General features: G+C 52.2%; 2 protein-coding genes across 2 annotated transcripts; both read right to left on the reverse strand.

Annotated features, from left to right (window-relative positions):
- Window positions 1-113: 113 nt before the first annotated feature.
- Window positions 114-6,187, reverse strand: CFB (complement factor B). Its single transcript, XM_006215352.4, has 18 exons — window positions 5,977-6,187; window positions 5,656-5,889; window positions 5,065-5,250; window positions 4,748-4,921; window positions 4,413-4,514; window positions 4,185-4,321; window positions 3,763-3,901; window positions 3,327-3,458; window positions 2,921-3,022; window positions 2,692-2,829; window positions 2,089-2,186; window positions 1,841-1,958; window positions 1,466-1,619; window positions 1,281-1,357; window positions 973-1,079; window positions 736-868; window positions 609-658; window positions 114-314 (listed from the first exon to the last, which is right to left on the reverse strand). Exons 1-18 carry the CDS (start codon window positions 6,038-6,040, stop codon window positions 168-170), a joined length of 2,292 nt encoding a protein of 763 aa, XP_006215414.1. The 5' UTR covers window positions 6,041-6,187; the 3' UTR covers window positions 114-167.
- A 377-nt stretch (window positions 6,188-6,564) lies between these two features.
- C2 (complement C2) lies at window positions 6,565-17,851 on the reverse strand. Its single transcript, XM_006215349.4, has 18 exons — window positions 17,569-17,851; window positions 17,213-17,422; window positions 16,472-16,657; window positions 14,501-14,674; window positions 14,325-14,423; window positions 14,045-14,178; window positions 12,807-12,945; window positions 12,065-12,205; window positions 11,315-11,404; window positions 8,851-8,991; window positions 8,632-8,726; window positions 8,424-8,535; window positions 8,141-8,306; window positions 7,958-8,034; window positions 7,726-7,817; window positions 7,398-7,524; window positions 7,182-7,231; window positions 6,565-7,035 (listed from the first exon to the last, which is right to left on the reverse strand). The coding sequence occupies exons 1-18, from the start codon at window positions 17,612-17,614 to the stop codon at window positions 6,859-6,861; spliced, it is 2,256 nt and encodes a 751-aa protein (XP_006215411.2). The 5' UTR covers window positions 17,615-17,851; the 3' UTR covers window positions 6,565-6,858.
- Window positions 17,852-18,249: the final 398 nt, after the last annotated feature.

Consider the following 18,249-nt stretch of genomic DNA (forward strand, 5'->3'; position numbering starts at 1 on the left):
CTTGGGACTGGGGTCAAGCCTTTAAAAACAGCCGTTAGTTTTGATCTCAGTTGTAACAACATGGCCAGTGCACGTTCCCCATTCCTTTACCCCAAAAGGACCTTGAACACAGGTGTTGTCGCAGCTGTTTTAATTTGATCTCATGCCCCTTTCCAGCAGGAAACCCTTTATAGAAAACCGAGGTCTTCATCTTTGAGTTTCTCCTTGAGCCAGGGCAGCACTTGGAAGAGGTTGATGTAGAAGTCTCGGGCGTGAGCAGGTGGCTGCTTCTGCCCCTTGCAGACATCCACGACGCCCCAGCTGATCACACCCACCTGGAGAGGGCGAGGGGATACCACCAGTCACTGGGCGGAATTCCTTCCTAATCCCAGGAAGCAGCTGTTTGCATTTGAGCTGACGTGGGAGGACTAGACCAGGGGCCCAGCTCAGTCTTATCCTCCAGCACACAGACCAGACACACAGCCCTAAGTTGGCCAGTTGAAGGAAGAGTCCTAAGGCAGGGGAAGCTCCACCCTCCGCTTTCCAGCCACATGCATTGAGCTTTCCTGCTGTGGGACACAACACTGACCACCTGGCATCTCCCCACAGTTAGGAAAGGGGAAACTCACTTGAATGAAGCGACTCTTCTTGTGAATAATCAGAGGGCCACCAGAATCACCTATGGGGAGGAAGAGCTGTAGGGGAAGACTCTTGGGCCCCAGGAACTTACAGCACAACCAAAGAGCCTTCTCTCACCTTTGCAAGTGTTGGGGTCAGCGTAGGGAGCCACCCCTCCAGTGCAAAGGAACCTGGGGGTGACCACCTCAGAGACGTCTTTGACTTTGTCATAGCCTGGGGCACGCAGAGCATCTCTCTCACAGGCGGTTTTCTGTAGGTGGGGTAGGAAGCACAGAGGAGGAAGAGGTGAAGAACAGAGCTTGCTTAGGAAGAATTGGGGCCTAAAGGACCCCTTCAGGATCCCACGTTCCTCACCTTTTCCCCATTCTTGATGTAGACCTCCTTCCGTATCAGTTTCTTTTCTTTGGGCAACTCAGACACAAACAGAGCTTTGATATCCTTTGCAGGGAGCAGCTCTTCCCCTAGACAAGTGGACAGACTGGGTCATTTTGGCACCCTTCCACCCCCCCACCATCTATCCATTTCTTTGTCACTCAGCCAATGTCCCTCAGCCCCTTCGTGTGAGCTGGAGCCTGGGCTGGGCATCACCTACAGCTCCCCCTCATGCCTCATTTGCCTCTTGGAATCTCACCCTTTTGCTCCTCTCCCAGAATATGTCTTACTCTGTTGCTGGCAAGTGGTTAGCCTTGGAAGCCTCAAGGCTTGATTGGATCCCTCAGTGCAAGGGAGACAAATGGGCCTGTTAAGGAGAGACAGGGACACTCAGGGATGGTGAACTCTGGACCTGCCCCAGTCTCCCAGCCCTCCCTCTCCCGGCCTTTTCTCCTCAGGGATCCAGCTGGCTCACCTGGTGGTCTGATCATATGTCAGCTTCTTCCTGAGTTTGATCAGGGCCACATCATAGTCATAAAATTCAGGAATTCCTTCTGCTTTTTTCGCATTGAGGTCATAGTTTGGGTGAAATATGACTTCCTCTATCTGCAGGGCCTGATTCTTCCCTCCTGAAGTAGGAAAGTGGGTACTTGTAGACCACTCACTTTTGCGAGAAGCCTCCTGCCTCGAGCCCCGTGTCATCCCTAATTTCAGTCTTCCCCATCCCTAACTGGTCCAGCATGCAAGGGAGGGAGCTACACTGAGGACCAGTGGAGTGTGGGCTCAAGAAGTGGCAGGTCCTGCCCAGAGGGCACGGCTGAAGTTCAGGACTGACAGGTTGCTTCCTTACCCACGCTGACCTTGATTGAGTGAGCCTCATCCTCCACCGTGAAACAGTGTGCGGCTGTCAGCACAAAGTACTCAGATACCACAGCACCCATACAGTTCTCATGTCCCCTCGAGGGGCGCTAGGAACAGAGCAGCAGAGGGGGGAAGCTCGCCTTTCACAAACACCACAACCTAATGTGAACAGATTGCTCTTCCCCCACCTTCATTTCACCCTGACCTCACCTCCCATGAGTCCCCACCAGCACTTACAGTGACTGAAATCTTGGCGTGCCATGGTTGCTTGTGGTAGTCAGTACCTCCCTTGTGCTCCCAAACCATGCCACAGAGGCCCAGAGTCCGGCTTTCATCTGGCAAGAAAGGAGAATGTGCTGAAAGCTGGCCCTTCACTTCCAAATGGCAGCAGTCTTTTGGGGAGGGACATGTATGTGTCTGGGGAGCAGAGGCCCATAGGAGGAAGGGAGGGGCAGGGGCACTTGCTTCTTTATGCTGAGAGTAAGAAACCACTGTGGTATCGTGAAGAGAACGTGGGACTCGGATTAGAGACCCAGCGACTTTCAGGCCCAACTCTTGCTAGCCTGCTGTTCCTGGATCTCTCCAGGCCTTAATTTCCACATCTGTAAAACAAGGGACTCTAGAAAGCTCTCCGACTTCAATCAGAGCCCTGTGAGTCTAAAATCAGAGAATGGACAGTGCCAGGAGGCAAGAATAGTGACACCGAGGTAGAGAAGAAAGAATGAGAAAGGACTTGCAGGCTGCCAGGGCTTTGGGAGGAGTGGGCGAATGAGTGACCTTGGGAGGCCTGGAGAGGACTGAGTTTCCTGACCATCTTCTACCCTTCCGGTATCTGCCTACCAAGCATTTGAATGAAAACATTCTCCAGGTCCTCCATGTCCTTGACTTTGAACACGTGTTGCTCTTTATCCTTCTTGGAAGCCAAAGCATTGATGTTCTCTTGGTTCACCAGAGGCCCAACCCCGAACACATAGATGTCTGAGGGAGAAAAAGGGAGAGTGAGGGTCAAGGCCCTAAGTGGGCAGGAGCTGAGAAAGTGGGGTGCTGGGTCCTGGGCACTGAAACGCACCCAGATAATCCTCCCTTGGGTTCTTGCGACTTCTACCAATGTCCAGCAAGTCCCGGATATCATGAATGGCAGAGACTGGATCCCCGCCCATGTTGTGCAAGCCTGCAGGAGAGACAGGGCCATGAAGGTAGGAGACAAGGAGGGGAGAGGGTCAAGGAAGAGAAACTGGCTAGAAGGAGTGACACCTATGGCTGAGTGAGCAGATTGGGGAGGTGATGGAAGTGACAGATCATAGCTTTAAAGAAAAGGGTCCCTCCTTATAAAGGTTCCCAGGAGAGATGGACAAATTCAGTGCCCTGAGCAGCAGTCAGGGCCCCAGCCATGAGTCCAGTGTTACATGTGGACTTAAGGGCCATACGCTGGTGTGAGAGGGTGGGGAGTCGGGCAGGAGAAAGGCCCCTCTGACCATCAGTCATGAGGATGATGACATGGCGGGTGCGGTTCCAGGTTTCAGGTAAGGTGTTCACTTCCCAGCTCATCATGTTGTATATTTCCAGGAGGGCCTTCTTGGTGTTTGTCCCTGCCTTCAGCTTGTGATCTGTGGAAAGGGAAGAAATCATCACCTCGCCTGGTCTTCCAAGCCATCCGTGTCCCCAGAGGCCTACCAGTAACCCACGTTTTTGAACTTTCTGAGTTGTCACCCCCACTGACTTCCCTTTGATGACAAAGTGACCCTCTCAGTTCCAACAGACTCCCCAGTGACCCTGCTGTCCAACTAGAAAAAGTAGTCTTCCCTGCCCCACCATATGGTCTCACTCCTCACTCCCCGCAACACCCCTGAAACTTGTGATCTCTCTGACCCCAAAGTGAACTTCCCACCATTCCCTTCCTTGACCTCTGACCTTCGTAGTTGATCTGGTTGACCTTCTCTGTGACCCAGTCTGCATCACTGCTCATTGCGTCAGACACTTTGATCAAAACTTTGGGATATGTGGCATATGTCACTAGACCATATTTTGGCTTCACCCCATAACTTGCCACCTGTGGGTGAGGGAAGCAAGTGGGAGAATTCAGTAGCTTTGCTAGGATAGGCAGGGAAGGCCAGAGTAAGAGATTCAAGGACTGATTCGTCACCTGGGGTTCTTGGAGGAGTCTGGGTTAAAGGTCAAGAAACTGCTTCAAGTAAAAGTGAAGGAGGACAGAACAGGACCTGGAGATTTTCTGGGACCCTGTGGCTCAGAGCGGCTGGGAGCTCCAAGGGCTAATCCCAGCAGGGCAGCCAGATCCATTCAGGGTCCCCACGTTCAAGGGGAGGGGATTTCACCTTCTCAATGAAGTCTCTAAGACAGTTCTTGGCTCCTGTGAAGTTGTGGGCCCCAATGCTGTCTGATGCATCCAGCACCAGGTAGATGTTCATGGAGCCCGAGGGGTCCAGGACAATCCTCCTCTTCTGTTGTTCCCCTGGGTGCCACCAGAGAGACTCATGGTTCTCCTGCCCCTTCTCCATCCTCCAACCCCACCCCCACCTCGCTTCCCATCTCTGCCTTCACACCTGGAATGTGTCCATCCTCAGCATCAACTCCTTCTATGGTCTCTGTCAGGGAGGATAGGAAGGCTTCGGCCACCTCTCCAGGGGTGTCATACATAAAGGAGTCTGAGAGAGGTCAGAAATCAGGTCAAATGTCTGGGAGGTCAGGGACACAGTGACCAGAGAGACAGGGTATGGTGGATTTCTGGGGTAGAAAGGGCTCAGAAGTGAGAGAGTCCTAAAGGGGTGTTTAAGAGTGAGGAAGGAGCTGGCTTGCAGTAGGGAGAAGGCAGTGCCCTCGTGTGGGGATGTGAGGATGATGAGCAAGATCTGACCTGACTGTACAGCTCAAGAGTCACCTTGGCAGGAAGGCTCCGTTCCACTCCAAGAGCCACCCTCCTGGCATTTGCGCTGCTGGGAGCCCCGTAGGGTGAGCCCCCGGTTGCAGTAGTAGGTGACAGTGTCTTCAAGGCGGTACTGGCTGCCCACCTTCCTTGTGCCAATAGGGATGCCCGGGTTCGGGCAGTACCCCGCTGTGGAAGCATGAGATGCGGAGGTGAAGGCCAAAGCCGGAGGCCCGGAGAGCAAGGTGGAGCACAAGAGCTCTGGTGCCAGTTCCTCAGGCTGAGGTGGTCAGGGCGAGGGTGCCGTCATGGAGAGAGGGGAAGTTTCTCACCTCCATCATCACAGATGGCCGTTTGCCCGTCCCACTGACCATTCTCTTGGCAGGTGCGATTGGCAGAGCCCCGGAGAGTGTAACCATCGTAGCAGCGGAAAGTGATCTGTTCACTCAAATTGTAGTAGGCAGCCCTGGGCCAGTACTCCCCGTTCTCAAAGTCCTGTGGTCTGGGGCAGCGAATTGCTTTGGGGGAGGGGAACAAGTAGAAGTGACCGAGAGGGAAGGGCTGCCCTTTAGGACATCCCTCCTGGTCTCAGGGACCCTGTCACTGAGAAACAGTGTCTTCTCGATCCCACAGGATCAGCTACTAGCCTCAACCCATGAGGAGTCCAGCCACTCACGCTCCCCATTTCTGAATGTTCTTTCAGCTGCCAGGGCTGCCTGACACAGTCAATGCTTAGTAAAGTTTAGCCCCCTTGCTGCTCCCTCCATCCCACCGCCAACCCTTGCTCGGCTCCCACCCCTGTTCAGCCCGCCTGGTCAGACTGCCTCGTCTCAACACAACTCTAATCTTGTCCAAGTCTGGGTCGTGGCCACCACCTGCTCCGTCCCTCTGCTGGCCCATGCCTCCCTTCGCTGCCCTCCAACCTTTGCATTCGGCCCTCTTGACAATCTTTCTGTCTTGAGTCTTCAGGGTGCTCCAGGACCCTGTGGATCTGCAGGTGCGAATCTGCGCAGGGTACGGGTAGAAGCCAGAAGGGCACATGTACTCCAGTGTCTGCCCCTCCTTGAGCAGCCGAAAGGAGCCACCTTTGATCTCTACTCCCTCCAGAGAGCAGGTGCTCTGGGGCCCAGCCTCAGGCAATGGCGTCATGCTCGCACCTAAAGAGGAAGGCCCGTGAAGCCCAGGCTCACAAGGCCAAGGAGGGATCCTGGGGGCAGCAGGAGGGAGCCTGTGAGGGCACTTACCTCCAGACAAGAGGGCCAGGATCAAGGGGGCTAGGCAGGGTCGGCAGCTGCGACTGCTCCCCATGGCTTTGGAAGACAGGGAGAAGCTGGGGCTGCGGGCAGGACGGCCTGTCTCAGCTTCTGCTATGTGTCTGCTTGGCGGGCTTTTCCAAGCTGAAGCTCCAGACCTGGGCTGTGTCACGCGCCCTTCCCCTGCCCCCCACAACCTCCAGCCTTTTATGCAACCTGTGTTCTGGCGCCTGCTGTTCGCCCCACCCACCCTACCCACATCACTTTCCGGAATGTCCGAGCGGGAGGGCCCCCCTCTGAGCTGCCAGTCAAGGAAACAGAAACTGCAAAATCCCACCTTTGGCTGCCCAGGATCCAGGATTCTTCCTGTCAACACCTCCTCTCAGCCTTCGTTCCTTCCCAACAAGCCCCCTACCCCTTAGGGACCAGACACAAGGCCCTCACTGGTTCCCCTGTTGACTCTGTTAGGGAGCAGAGTCCAGCCATTGTTTGTCCAGAAGGGTCTCTGACCTGCCTTCTTGCAGTTCCTGGAATCATTCTGGCTTTTCTCTCCCCACAGGACCCAGGTAGAGGCACAGATAGATGAGGAAATCATTGATTTTTATTAATTTCATAACTGGGAAATTCCATGTGAAAGTGAAAGGAGAGAGTGAGCCAAGTAAACCCGAGGATGGGCTCTGCGCCGGCAGGAGCCCTGGGGATTCCCCGGCTTGCATGTGCCGCTGGCTGCCTTGCCTCCGGTTCCTAGAGGCAGGGGTTTGCGCAGAGCAGGGAGTGGGGATGGGTCACGGAGACCGAGGGTGAAAGTTGAAAGGTAGGAAATGGGAGAGATGGCAGGTCCTGGCAGGACAGCAAAGGCCTCGGTGGCCATGATTAGAGGGGCAAAAAGTTCAGGACGCCCTCCAGGTGCTGCCTCAGCCAGGGCTGCAGGCGGAAGAGATTGATGTGGAAATCTCGTGGTGGTGGGATCCTGCCACGGGGGGCCTTTCTGCGGGAGTTTTTATTGGAGCTGCCACAGGGGTTGTAGAGACCCCAGCTTACCAGGCCCACCTGGAAAAAGGAGAAGATGGGGTGGGAGGCTGCCCCAGCCCTAACTCCAAGCCCCAACCTCCCTGGATTCTCCAAAGGCCTGCCTCTTCCCCCAAGGTCAAGATCCCGTAACTCCAGACCCATGAGCATCCCCCTTCCCTCCTCACCTGAAAAAACCTGAATCTCCGCTGAAGGAAAACTGCTCCCCCAGATTCTCCTGCCAGAAAAGAGGGACAAGAGACTGTCATCCTGACTTTCACCATTGCATCAGGGCAGTGCACTGGTGTCCTGGTACACGTGCCAGCCACAGGGACACAGGTGGCCTTCCCCTTGGGAATCCAGGTTCCAGGATGAGGGTCGAGAAGTGGGTGGGAGGGGCTCACCCTTGCAGGGATTGTCATCCTCCTCAGTCCCACTGCATAGAAACTGGTCTGTCACCACCTCTCTGACATCTGTCAAGTTGGGGAATGTGACTTTGTCTTGAGAGACGACCTGGATACAGTTTTTCCACTGCAGTAGGGGTGGAACAGGACAGAAGGATGGCATGAGCAGGCCCAGGGGACAGCTGGCAGTGCAGCTAGGTCTGGGAGGAGCAGTGACTTGGGGTCAGATGGAGAAAGCAGCCCAAGCTACAGGATGAAGAGAGATGTTCCAGGAGCTACCACAGGGGAATCCCATCCCTGCACAGCATCCCGGACCTGAGACACTCACCTTTGACCCTGTCTTGAGGTTAATGTTCAGCTTGCTCCCATTCAAGGCCACAAAATGAGCAGGAATGCTCATCTGGTTCAGAAGTTCCCTCTCTGCCGTCAAGGAAAAGGATGTCAGTTCTGATCTCTTTACTTAGCATCCAGACTCTTGACTTGGGGGCTGCCGCACAGCCCACGTCATCACCCCAAGCCCCGGTCCCTGGGTCCTCACGCACCCTGAGCCCGGCACTCACCATGGTCTTGGCAGGTGCTGCCCGGAGGTCTCCGCAGAGCCAGATTGGCCCCCACCGTGCAGGGAAGGCAGATGGGCCTGAAGAGAAGGAGAAGTGTCACACAGGCCCATCCTTGGTGTCCCCTCCTCCGGGCGCCCCAGAGCACTCACTCTGGGGGCGCCCTCCCATCCCAGACTTCGGCACCTGGCGTGGGTAGACATCTTCACTTTCTGGGCCAGCTTTAGCAGGGCAATGTCATTGCCATAGAACTCCGGGATTCCCTGGTTCTTCTTGGAATAGACATTGAACTCCGAGGAGATCACTGCCTTCTCAATTTGGAATTCTTTGCCCCACTTGGAGTTGGGATCCCCTGAAAACAATATGGCAGATTAGGCTGGACCAGGGCTCCTGAAGGGGCCAGAGGCTAGGGACAAGGGGTGGGAGCTCTGGCTGCAGGGTCGGGACGCTGGTGCATGCCCTGCCTTACCCACACTGACCCTCCACAGGGAGCGGTCCTCGGCCTGGCGGAAGCAGTGAGCAGCTGTCAGGACCCACTGGTCTGAGATGAGCGCCCCCCGGCAGGTCTCCTGGCTCTTGGGCTGCAGGAGAACAGGTGATCTTCAGGGACTGCTGTGTCTCTGGCCCATGGCCACTGTCACCTCTGGGATCCAAGCCCCATCCCTCCTTCCTGGTACCTTAATAGTGACATGCCAAGGTGTCCTCTCCTGGGCAGAGGCATTGGCAGACATGTTCCCTACCCCACAGATGGTGTCCGTGAGCTGGGAAACATCTGTGGATGTGAGGAGCAGATGGGGAAGGAGGCAGGTGAGGGGTGCTGTGAGCAGTTGCCAACCTGGACCCTTGGCCGGTTCCACTCTGGGCACCCCACTCAGGAGAGGGTGAAGCACACTCACCCAGCATGTGCTCAAAGACCTGGCTCAGAGCCTTCGTGTCCTTCAGAATGAAGGCATGCCTCTCACCATCCTTCTTGGACCCCAGCTCATTCAGTTCTCTCCAGTCCACATCCAGGTTGCCCACGCCAATGGCATAGATGTCTGATAGGGAGGAAGAAATCACCAGAATCTTGTGGCCAAGGGGCTACCCTGTTGCATAGGAGGCTGTAATTTGGAACTCGCTGTGCCCCACATAAGGAGGACTCCCTTGCCCCCACTACCTAACTGACCTCATTACCCACTACTCCTCACCCTTCGCTCTCTCCCAGCCACATGGCCTCCTTGAAGCTCCTCAAATTGGTGGGCACACTCCCACCTCAGGTCCTTTGCATGAGCTGCGCCTCTGCTTGGTTCACGCCTCCCCTAGACTTCCCACGTGGCTCCCTCTCTGAACTTCTTAAGTCTTGACTCAAATGTCACCATCTCAGTGAGGCCTTCCCTGGTCTCCTTATCTAAAACTACAATGGCCCAGAGACTTCCACCCACTCCATTTCATTTTATACCTTAGTACATGTCACTGTCTATCATGCGATATGGTTTCCTTCTTATTTTGTTTAATGCCTAGAGTGGGTAGAATGGTGTCCCCCACAAAAGGTATGTTCAAGTCCTAACCCCCAGTACCTGTGACTAATAATAGGGAAATAGAATGTCTTTTTGGCTATAATCAGTTAAGATGAGGTCACCCTGGATTAGGGTGGGCCCAGCCTGATGCCTTTATAAGAACAGGGGACTCTAGACACAAAAACACAGAGAGAGAAAACCATGTGACAACACAGAGAAACCCTCAGGGAAGAAGGTGACATAAAGACAGAGGCAGAGATTGGGTGATCCTGCTGCAAGCCAAGGAAAGTCCGGAGCTGCCGGAAACTGGGGGAGTTAAGGACAATGTTCCACTAGAGCCTCCAGAGGGAGCATGGCCCTGCTGACACCTTGACCTTGGTATCAGCCAAGTCTGTATTATCTGCTGCCCTAGGAAACTAACACATTGCCCCCTCCAGAGTGACATCCCCATGCAAGCAGGCATTTTCTTCTGTTTTGTTCACAGCTGTATCCTTAGAACATGCCTGGCCCAGGAGAGGCTCTTAGCGAGGACTTTTAAATGACTACATCGATAAAAAGAACCTATGATGTAGCGTTCAAAACTGGTCTTCCTCTGTAAAATGTAGGCTCTGGGAGGGGGCCCCCGAGCCATCTCTTCCCCCTGGAGAACCTGGGTCCACACAACCATCCACACCAGCCTCTGAGCACATGTGGGTGCCAATCAGAAACTGCCTTGCAGTGGCTCAAAGAGTCCTGTCTTCTCCCATCCTTTATACCCCTTACAGTCCTTTTTTGCAGTTATGATAGGAACTGGACAATTGTCAGGCCCCACATGTTTTCTTTGACTATTTCCCTTCAGTTTCTGCTTCTTTTTAATAAGATGCTTTCAAGCATTTAACCTTGGCCCAGTGATGCTAAGGAGTTAGGATGTAAAGTTGGGCTTTTGCCTTCCTTAGGTCAGGGGAGTTTTTGTTTTTCTTTTATAAATTTTTAAAATATCGTTCTTTTTTGTCCCTTCCAGTTTTATTGAGACGCAGTTGACATACAGCACTGTGTACTTTTTTTTTTTTTTTGGAGGAAGGTACGGGGGAGGTAATTAGGGTTTGTTTTGTTTTGTTTCGTTTTGTTTTATGGAAGTACTGGGGATTGAATCCAAGACCTTGTGCTTGCTAGGCACGCTCTCTACCACTGAGCTACCTGCTCCTCCAGGTCAGGGTTTTGAAGAGGAATCTGTTTACTCATAAAGGGCAAATGGAGTGAGAGGCATGAACAGAAAAGAGAGGTCCCAAGGGGAAAGTAAAACTTGGGGCCTTAAAACCAGCTGCCCTCCCTTATCTGGAGCTTTTCTCTTTGAAGTTTTTTTCTGGTCAAAGGTCAGTGCAATTTTTGTTTAGTCTGAATTAAAGGAATTGTTTTAGAGACTGCAACTGCCAAAGCCTTCGTTAGTTATGTGCACTGCTCTAAGAGTGCCTGGGACAGTCCTCACAAGGGGTCCAGGCCTCTTCTTCCGGGAGAGGCCTGTGGAACATAAGACGATGGGAAAAAACCACGACGATGAGGATGATGATGGTGCCGCTGACGTATACCGAGTTTCTCTGTGACAAGCGATGTCTGAGCGTTCGCCTTCATCGGCCTCTGAGGCAGGTCCTTATACTGGCCCCTCTTACAAATAAAACACTACCCACAGCCACAGCCAGTCGAAGATGAATCCAAGGTTGAAACCACAGGCAGTTTGACTAGACTCCAGTGTGACAGTCGGCTGCCTTCATACAGAACAACCCAGCTTGGGGTCTCAATAGAAAGAAAACCAAGAGGCTGGAGCCCCTGGCAGTGGGCCTCGTGCCCCCTGCAGGGCAGCACAGGTGGGCCGGGGGCGGAGGCTCACCCAGATAGTCAGTCCTCTTCTGGTTGATGTTCAAGATCTCTTTGATGTTCTCAACAGCTGGCTTTGGAGAGCCACCCATGTTGGACTTGCCTAGAACGAGGAGGGAAAGAACTGTCCGTCTGGGTGGATGTATGAAGGTTCCCCACAGCCCTGGAGGAGTGAGGAGGCCTTCATCCCGGGAATCTCCACACTTACACACCATACTCGAGTTTCAAGATTCTGAAATTATTTACTGAAATTCTTTGGCTCTGGGCCAGGAGCTCCATATACTTTGCCTCATTTCATTCTCATGAAACCCCAGGAAATGAGGGTATCCTTACTTTATAGACAAAAAAACTGATTTCTAGAGGGGCTGTGTAATTTGGACAGAATCAAGAGATAAATGGCAGAGCCCAGATCCACCACCCAGTCTGCCCTTCCATCCATGCCCCTTGACATCACTGGTCCAGAGCCACGCCTCCCCATCCAGCACACTCTAGGTGACCTCTCAGGTAGTAACAATAGCTAACACTTAACAGTCTCAAAGCACTTTTACATATACTACTTAAGTTGCTCTTCATAAAAACTGTAAGGGAAGGAGGACAGCTACCATGACATCACCACCACTGTTATGGTGGTCATTACCATCATCATTAACACTATTCCTACTTTATAAACAAGAAACGGAGGCCAGAAGTGGCAGTGGGAGAACCATACTGCAGGTCTTCTGACCCCATGAGCCTGCTCCTTCCACGTGCCGGACTCACTCACCATCGGTCAGAAGGATGATGGCGTGTCGGATTTCCTGCCAGGCCACCGTGTTCATGCCAAGGCGTTCCATTTGGTTGTTCATCATGTTATAGACACTATTTAGAGCCTTGTAGATGTTGGTTCCAGTTCCATTTTCATGGTCTGGAATATGCAAAGACGAAAAGCTCTCTTAGAAACTTCCTGCCTGCCACCTGGGAGAAGGGAATGACGCCATTTCCCCAAACACTGGAAATGCATATATCAATTGGGGTGATAAACTCAGACCTTTGATATCCAGTTAGATATTGCCTGTTTAAACATGAAAAGCCTTTCCCCTTACAAATGTTTATTGCATAACCCCACTAAAGGCCACTCTAAAGTCCCAAGATTCAAAGATGGGGTTTCCAAAGAACTTGGGTTGTTTTAGCCATCTGCTAGCTACCACTCCCGTGGTTTCACAGTGGCACAGGGAGACTATGAAAAGCAGACCATGTGGTTCTGGCATCAGGAAGGAGCTGACAACATGCACGGTGCATGTGGACATGCAGCATGTCCGAGAAAGCCATGTGTTGGTAGGAGCTGGGACTCCCCCACCAGGAACCTGACTTGGAAGCCACCCCCACCTGAGGAACTTTAGTCCCAGAGCCCTGGGACTTGAATGCCACCAAGAGGCCTCACTCTCTAACTTGTCTAGAATCAGCTGGCAGCTACAGAGAGCTCATCCCCGCCCCACTCCTGTCACTGTCACTGGATGACATCATACCTTTATAGTTGGCATTTTCCAGACTGTTGGCCACTTCAGTCACATCCCGGGATTTGTCGCTCAGAACTGACATGATGATTTTGGGTTTTGATGCAAAGGTGATGATGGCGACACTAACATTGATCTCAAAGCTGAAGATCTGAGAAAGGGAAGTGAGAGGTAGCGTGAGGGTCCCCAGAACCAAAAGGGAGATGGTAAGAGAGCCGCAAAGGGCCCTGGAGGAGGCCGAGAGCCTGGACGGAGACTGACAGACACAAGGCCTTCAGGGGTCCCTTCTTGGGAAACAGCTGCTTGAAGAAGGCTCCTGACATTTGCTGGTCCTGTCTACTCTTTGACAGGTTCACTCTTCATTTATTCTTCACATCAATGCTGTGAGGGGGTCGTGAGGGTCCTTATCATATAGATGAGGAAGCTGAGGCCCGTTATGTCACCCCAGATCACACCACTGGCAAGAGGTGGAGGTGGAATTTGAACCTATCAGCACATTTCTGTCGCATTTTGCAGCCTTCATGGTTTAGTGAATCACTTAAGTTACTTTCTTAAGAAAGATACTACGGCGTACAAAAGCTGCCTTCTTTAAAATGTAGCTAGGAGGAAAAACATTTATCTACACAAACTATTGTGAAAAGCATAATTACCAAGCACAGTCTTGGCAAGGAATCTGAACCAATGGCTTCCAAGCTCTCCTGCTCATGCGTCGCATCAGTAAAAACATTTTGAGCACATCCCTCAACATACACATATGTATTTATAATGTACACTCATATTTATAAAGTGTATCACTATTCAAATATAGTATACATATTTTAAAACCTAAACAAAATATTGAAAACTTTTAAAAAGTTTTAAATATTAAGTTGTTAATATAAGTTAAATTGCAACTATTCAATACGGAGACCAGTATTTTCCAGCCACATCCTGGTGGATTATTTTGGGTACCTCTCTGTGAAGACCTCTATTCTAGATGATTAAATCCTGGAAAGTGGGATCTCAGCCTTGTTCATCTTTGGGGTCCCCCAGCACCCAAAACAGGGCCTCACATATATAGCCCAATAGTGTTTGTGGAATGAAAAATAGGATCCTATAAATTAAAGCCATGATTCCTGCATGGCATGCATATAATCCGGGAAGACTTCTTGGAGGAGGTGGGCTGTGAGTGTGATTCTGAGGAAAGGAAGGAGACCGAGAGAGACAGCGAGCGCAGGAAGTCCTCTGTGCATGGGCTCCTATTTCCTGACCCTGTCCACCACGTGGGAGGAACTGTCCTTGAAGACTTTGAAGTCCTCTTCTGACACACTCTGAGAGGCATCCAGAAGCAGATAGAGGTTCAAGTGACCCGAACGCTGGATTTGTATTTTTCGGCCCAGGTTTTCTGGGAGGAAAGTGGAAAGGGCAGATTCAGATCTCCCCCTCCTCCTTGCTTTCTTACCAGGCCTCTTTGCCTCCCCGCCGGTCATCTCAGCCCCTAGGAAGCACGCCCTTCCCCAGCAGCCTGCCGCCCCCTCCTGGAGAACTCACCATTCTTCTTCTGGGTGGGATTGGTGGATTCAAGGAGGTGGGACAAGGAGGTGCCTAGGGCGGGGGCCACATCCTCAGGAAAGTCATAAGAGTAGGGCTCTGTAGGAAGAGCCACCAGGTCAGCCAGGGCCGGGTCAGTGGCCAGGAGTCTCAGGAGGATCAGAATAGCTACTTACGGCGGCAGATGGGCTCCGTCCCACTCCAGACCCCACTGTCCTGGCACTCCCGCTCCACAGAGCCTGTCAGCACCAGATTCAAGGAGCAGTGGTATCTGACCTTGTCCCCAAGGCCAAAGCGGGACCCTGTCCGCACCGCACCCACGGATATGCCCGGGTTGGGGCAGTGGCTGGCTGCAAGGAACAAAGAAAAATGGAGGTGAGCCGGGACGCCTCCTCAGCCTCTAAATGCTGTTTCTCCACCCTCTCCCTCCAGGCTCTTCCTCCTCCAGAGCCTCAGAGGCTCTTGGGTCCCATGGCCTCTCCCTTGGGAGACACGTGCCTCCCAGGCATGTGGATGGAAAACCTGAAGTAGGGGGAGATGTTTAAAACTCAGTAGCCTCAAAAAAAAAAAAAAAAAAGAACTCAGTAACCTCAGTTTCCAGCTAAAGTATCCCACTTCCAACACAGAGAGTCGGCCTGCACCCACCCCAGAGCCCCAGGGAAGATGCTGGCTGAGAAGCCCCGCCCTTCCACAGAGATTGTTTGCAAACAATGAGACAACACTCCACACCCACTGAAATGGCTGAAACTAAAAAGATGGGTAATTCCAAGTGTCAGAGATGATGTAGGACAGACAACCTGAGCTGTTACATTGCTGGAGTGTCAATTGGGAATCTGTTTGCAGCCTCCACTAAAACAAAACATCTGCCAACCTATGACCCAGTAATTGCACTCCTAGGTGTCATGCTCAAGAGAAACAAGCGTCTAGGTGCACCCGCAGTCATGTGCAAGGACATGCATAGCACATAGAGCCAAAAACTGGAAATAGCCCAAATGCCCACCAACAGAAGAATGCATAGATAAATTATAATATTTTCGTATAATGGAAACACACAGCAACTGAAAAAAAAAAACCAAACTGCTGAAACACAGGAAAACATGGATACATCTCCCAGGCAGAATGTTGACTAAAGGAAGCCAGTTGCAAAACAGCACGTGCGTATGAGTCCACATGTGTGAGGCGTAAGAATAAGCTAAACTCATCCACGGAGGCAGAGGTCCGAAGAGTGGTCACCTTATGGGAGAGAACAGGAGGAGCCTCTCGAGGTGATGGGCACTCGGTCTTGGGTGATTACATGGGTGGACACATGTATAAAAGCTCCTCAAGCTGACTAGTTAAGATTTCTATGTTTTAGGTAGATTAAACCTCCATGTTCAAATAAATTATATTTATGTTTGAATAAATGATCAAGGGTGTAACTAGGGGGCCAACTAGGAAGTCTGGGTACCAGGTGAGGTCCTGGTCCTGCCATCTTGTGGACTCTTGAGTCTTCTGTATTATGTACTCAGAACAGTGACCCCGGAAGCTCCCCAAACCCAGGGGTCCCAGGAGCCCTGCTTCAGTCGAGCAGAGCTGGTTGTCTTTCACAGGGGCAGGAATGACCATGACGGAAGTATATGTGGAGCTTATTAGATCCTAGAGACTGTTCCAGACGCAACTCACTTGATCCACCCAGCACTCCCAGGCAGTCGGTACTCTTACTATCTCCATTTTACATATGGGGAAACTGAGGCATAGCGAGGTTAAATAACTAGCCCAAAGGCTACCAAAATCAGAGCTGGGCTTAGAACCCAAACTGGCTCCATTCGCAAGGACCTAAGCACAAACTCGATTGCCCTCAGCGCATCCTCCCTGCAATAGCCCTGGGGGCCTGAAAACCAATCTGGCTTTGAGGCATTTGCAGAAGCCAGATAGAGAATGTGGAGCCTTTTGTCAGATCTGAAGCTTAGCACCAACTGCCTTGGGCCAGGGTCCCCACAAGCCGGAGATGTGTGACCTATAGACCTCAATTTACCAAAATCCAGGAATGTGATTTTGGCACCAGAAGCACAAGGTCCTTGTCCCCACAGAGGCTCCCTGGGCACACATCTAACTCCAGGACTCCCGGGAGACCCCCGCCCCATGCAGCCATCGGTCAGGGCACTCACCACCGTTGTCACACACGGCCGTCTCCCCATCCCACATGCCATTGGGGCGACACTGCCGCACAGGCGAGCCCCGAAGTGTGAAGCCATCCTCACATTCAAAGCTCAGGTTGCCGCCCACAGGGTGGGACCCCAGCCGTGGGGTGTACACACCGTTCTCAAAGGAAACAGGGGCTGGACAGCGAACAGCTGGAGGGAGAGACAGGGATGAGACGGGGGATGGATGGATAACACTTGGGCTGGACACCAAGTAAGTGACATTCAGCTTGGATGCCTGGGAAGAGCCAGCTGGTTGTCAAAATATTAGGTTGATGCCCATGAAATTGCTACTTTTGGCAATTGGCTGAATATTGGCAATTTCACACCAACCTAGTAGATTGAAATACAGCCACTTCTCTCAGCCCCTGAATGCCACAGCCACCCCAGCCCCTCCCCTGGGATCCTCATGAGTGGGTGACTAAAGGGGTGAAGCCTGGCACAACAGGGGACTCCAGGATCATTCAGCAGCCACTCTGAATGGTCAGCACCATGCAGTGGATTGTTAAGTATTTTAAAAATCATCCCTGGCTTTAGTTCCCCACAATCTCCATCAGAGCCTGCCTCCAATGCTTGGCTGTGGGCAGTTGACATTTTCCCACTATTTTGAAAAGCTTCTTAGCCATCCTATCTAGTCAGGTTAAGCCCCACCCCAGCAACTCCTAAATAGAAGTCCTGGGTGGGGGGGCCCGCCAGCGGGGAGCTCACGTTTGCAGACCACCTTTGTCACCCGGGTGGCTCTCGGGACCTGCCACTGCCCGTTGCTCCTGCACAGCCGTGATGCCACAGGGAATGGGTAGCGGCCCAGGGGACAGGAGTAGGTGAGGACACTCCCAGGGGCCCAGCCGTTGCTGAGGGTGAATGTCCCACCAGAGATATTCACATTCTGAGGGCAGGAGGGAGCGGCTGTAGCCAAGCCTGTGGGCATGGGGACATGGCACAGAAATGGAGAGAAGAAGAAAGGCACAGATAAGGAAAGGAAAGCAGAAGAGACTGTCAGTTTTGCATATAGGTGGTACTGGGCTCACCCACGGGACCCCCACATCCCCCTCCCCTGCTCCTACCTGGGTACAGAGATAGCAGGCAAAGGACGGCCATCAGTGGGTCCATGGTGTCCACCTTAGGGGCAGGGAGAGGCAGAGTGCTGGGAGAGGGAAAAGGTCATCTGACTTCCCGAAAGCCAGAGTTGGCTCAGCAGCCGCTTCATGAGCTGCCAGAGAAAGAAAACTAGGGAGTGGCAAGGGGGAATGTTCTCTCATTAGGAAAGAAGTAATCAGGGATCGGGGACTGAGCTGAGGTGGTGAAACCTTTGCCCTGTCTCCCTAATCCCAGCACATCCATAGAGCTGTCGATCTGCATCATGGGCTTTGCGTGGCGCTTCCAACCTCCACCCCTCGCAGACCCGCCTACTCACAAGCTCTTGCAAGAATAGTCTAAAGCACACAAACCCACCAACCAGCTGAGATGTTGCAAAACATTTTATTTAAGTAAAGTTTCAGTTTTCTTTTGGGTTTTACCAAGTGGATTTTACTTCTTCAGAGTCTAGGATAGTACTGTCTTTTTGAATATAAGCCCCCAAGAGATTAAAACGAATTTTCTTAGAAGTTTTTGATACATAGGAGGATTCCTCATCTTTTTCTTCCCTACAACCCTTCCCCAGAGAGTATCTAGGGACAAAAATGAAATCAACACTTAGTTTTGGAGACTGGAAAAATGTTGAGAACATTTTTAGGGAAAGTCCAGTA

The sequence above is a fragment of the Vicugna pacos genome, chromosome 20 (genome assembly GCF_048564905.1).
Source record: "Vicugna pacos chromosome 20, VicPac4, whole genome shotgun sequence".
NCBI classification, from domain to species: domain Eukaryota; kingdom Metazoa; phylum Chordata; class Mammalia; order Artiodactyla; family Camelidae; genus Vicugna; species Vicugna pacos.

Excerpts from the sequence above, each read along its gene's own strand:
- CFB (XM_006215352.4), bottom strand. The coding sequence starts at position 6,040 with ATGGGGAGCAGTCGCAGCTGCCGACCCTGCCTAGCCCCCTTGATCCTG. Across the intron at positions 4,922-5,064 it reads GGCCATCTGTGATGATGGAG|CGGGGTACTGCCCGAACCCG; the intron begins GTGAGAAACTTC and ends ATGCTTCCACAG. Across the intron at positions 3,459-3,762 it reads CAACCAGATCAACTACGAAG|ATCACAAGCTGAAGGCAGGG; the intron begins GTCAGAGGTCAA and ends CCCTTTCCACAG.
- C2 (XM_006215349.4), bottom strand. The coding sequence starts at position 17,614 with ATGGACCCACTGATGGCCGTCCTTTGCCTGCTATCTCTGTACCCAG. Across the intron at positions 14,675-16,471 it reads GGCCGTGTGTGACAACGGTG|CCAGCCACTGCCCCAACCCG; the intron begins GTGAGTGCCCTG and ends TGTTCCTTGCAG. Across the intron at positions 8,992-11,314 it reads GAAGAGGACTGACTATCTGG|ACATCTATGCCATTGGCGTG; the intron begins GTGAGCCTCCGC and ends CCTCCCTATCAG.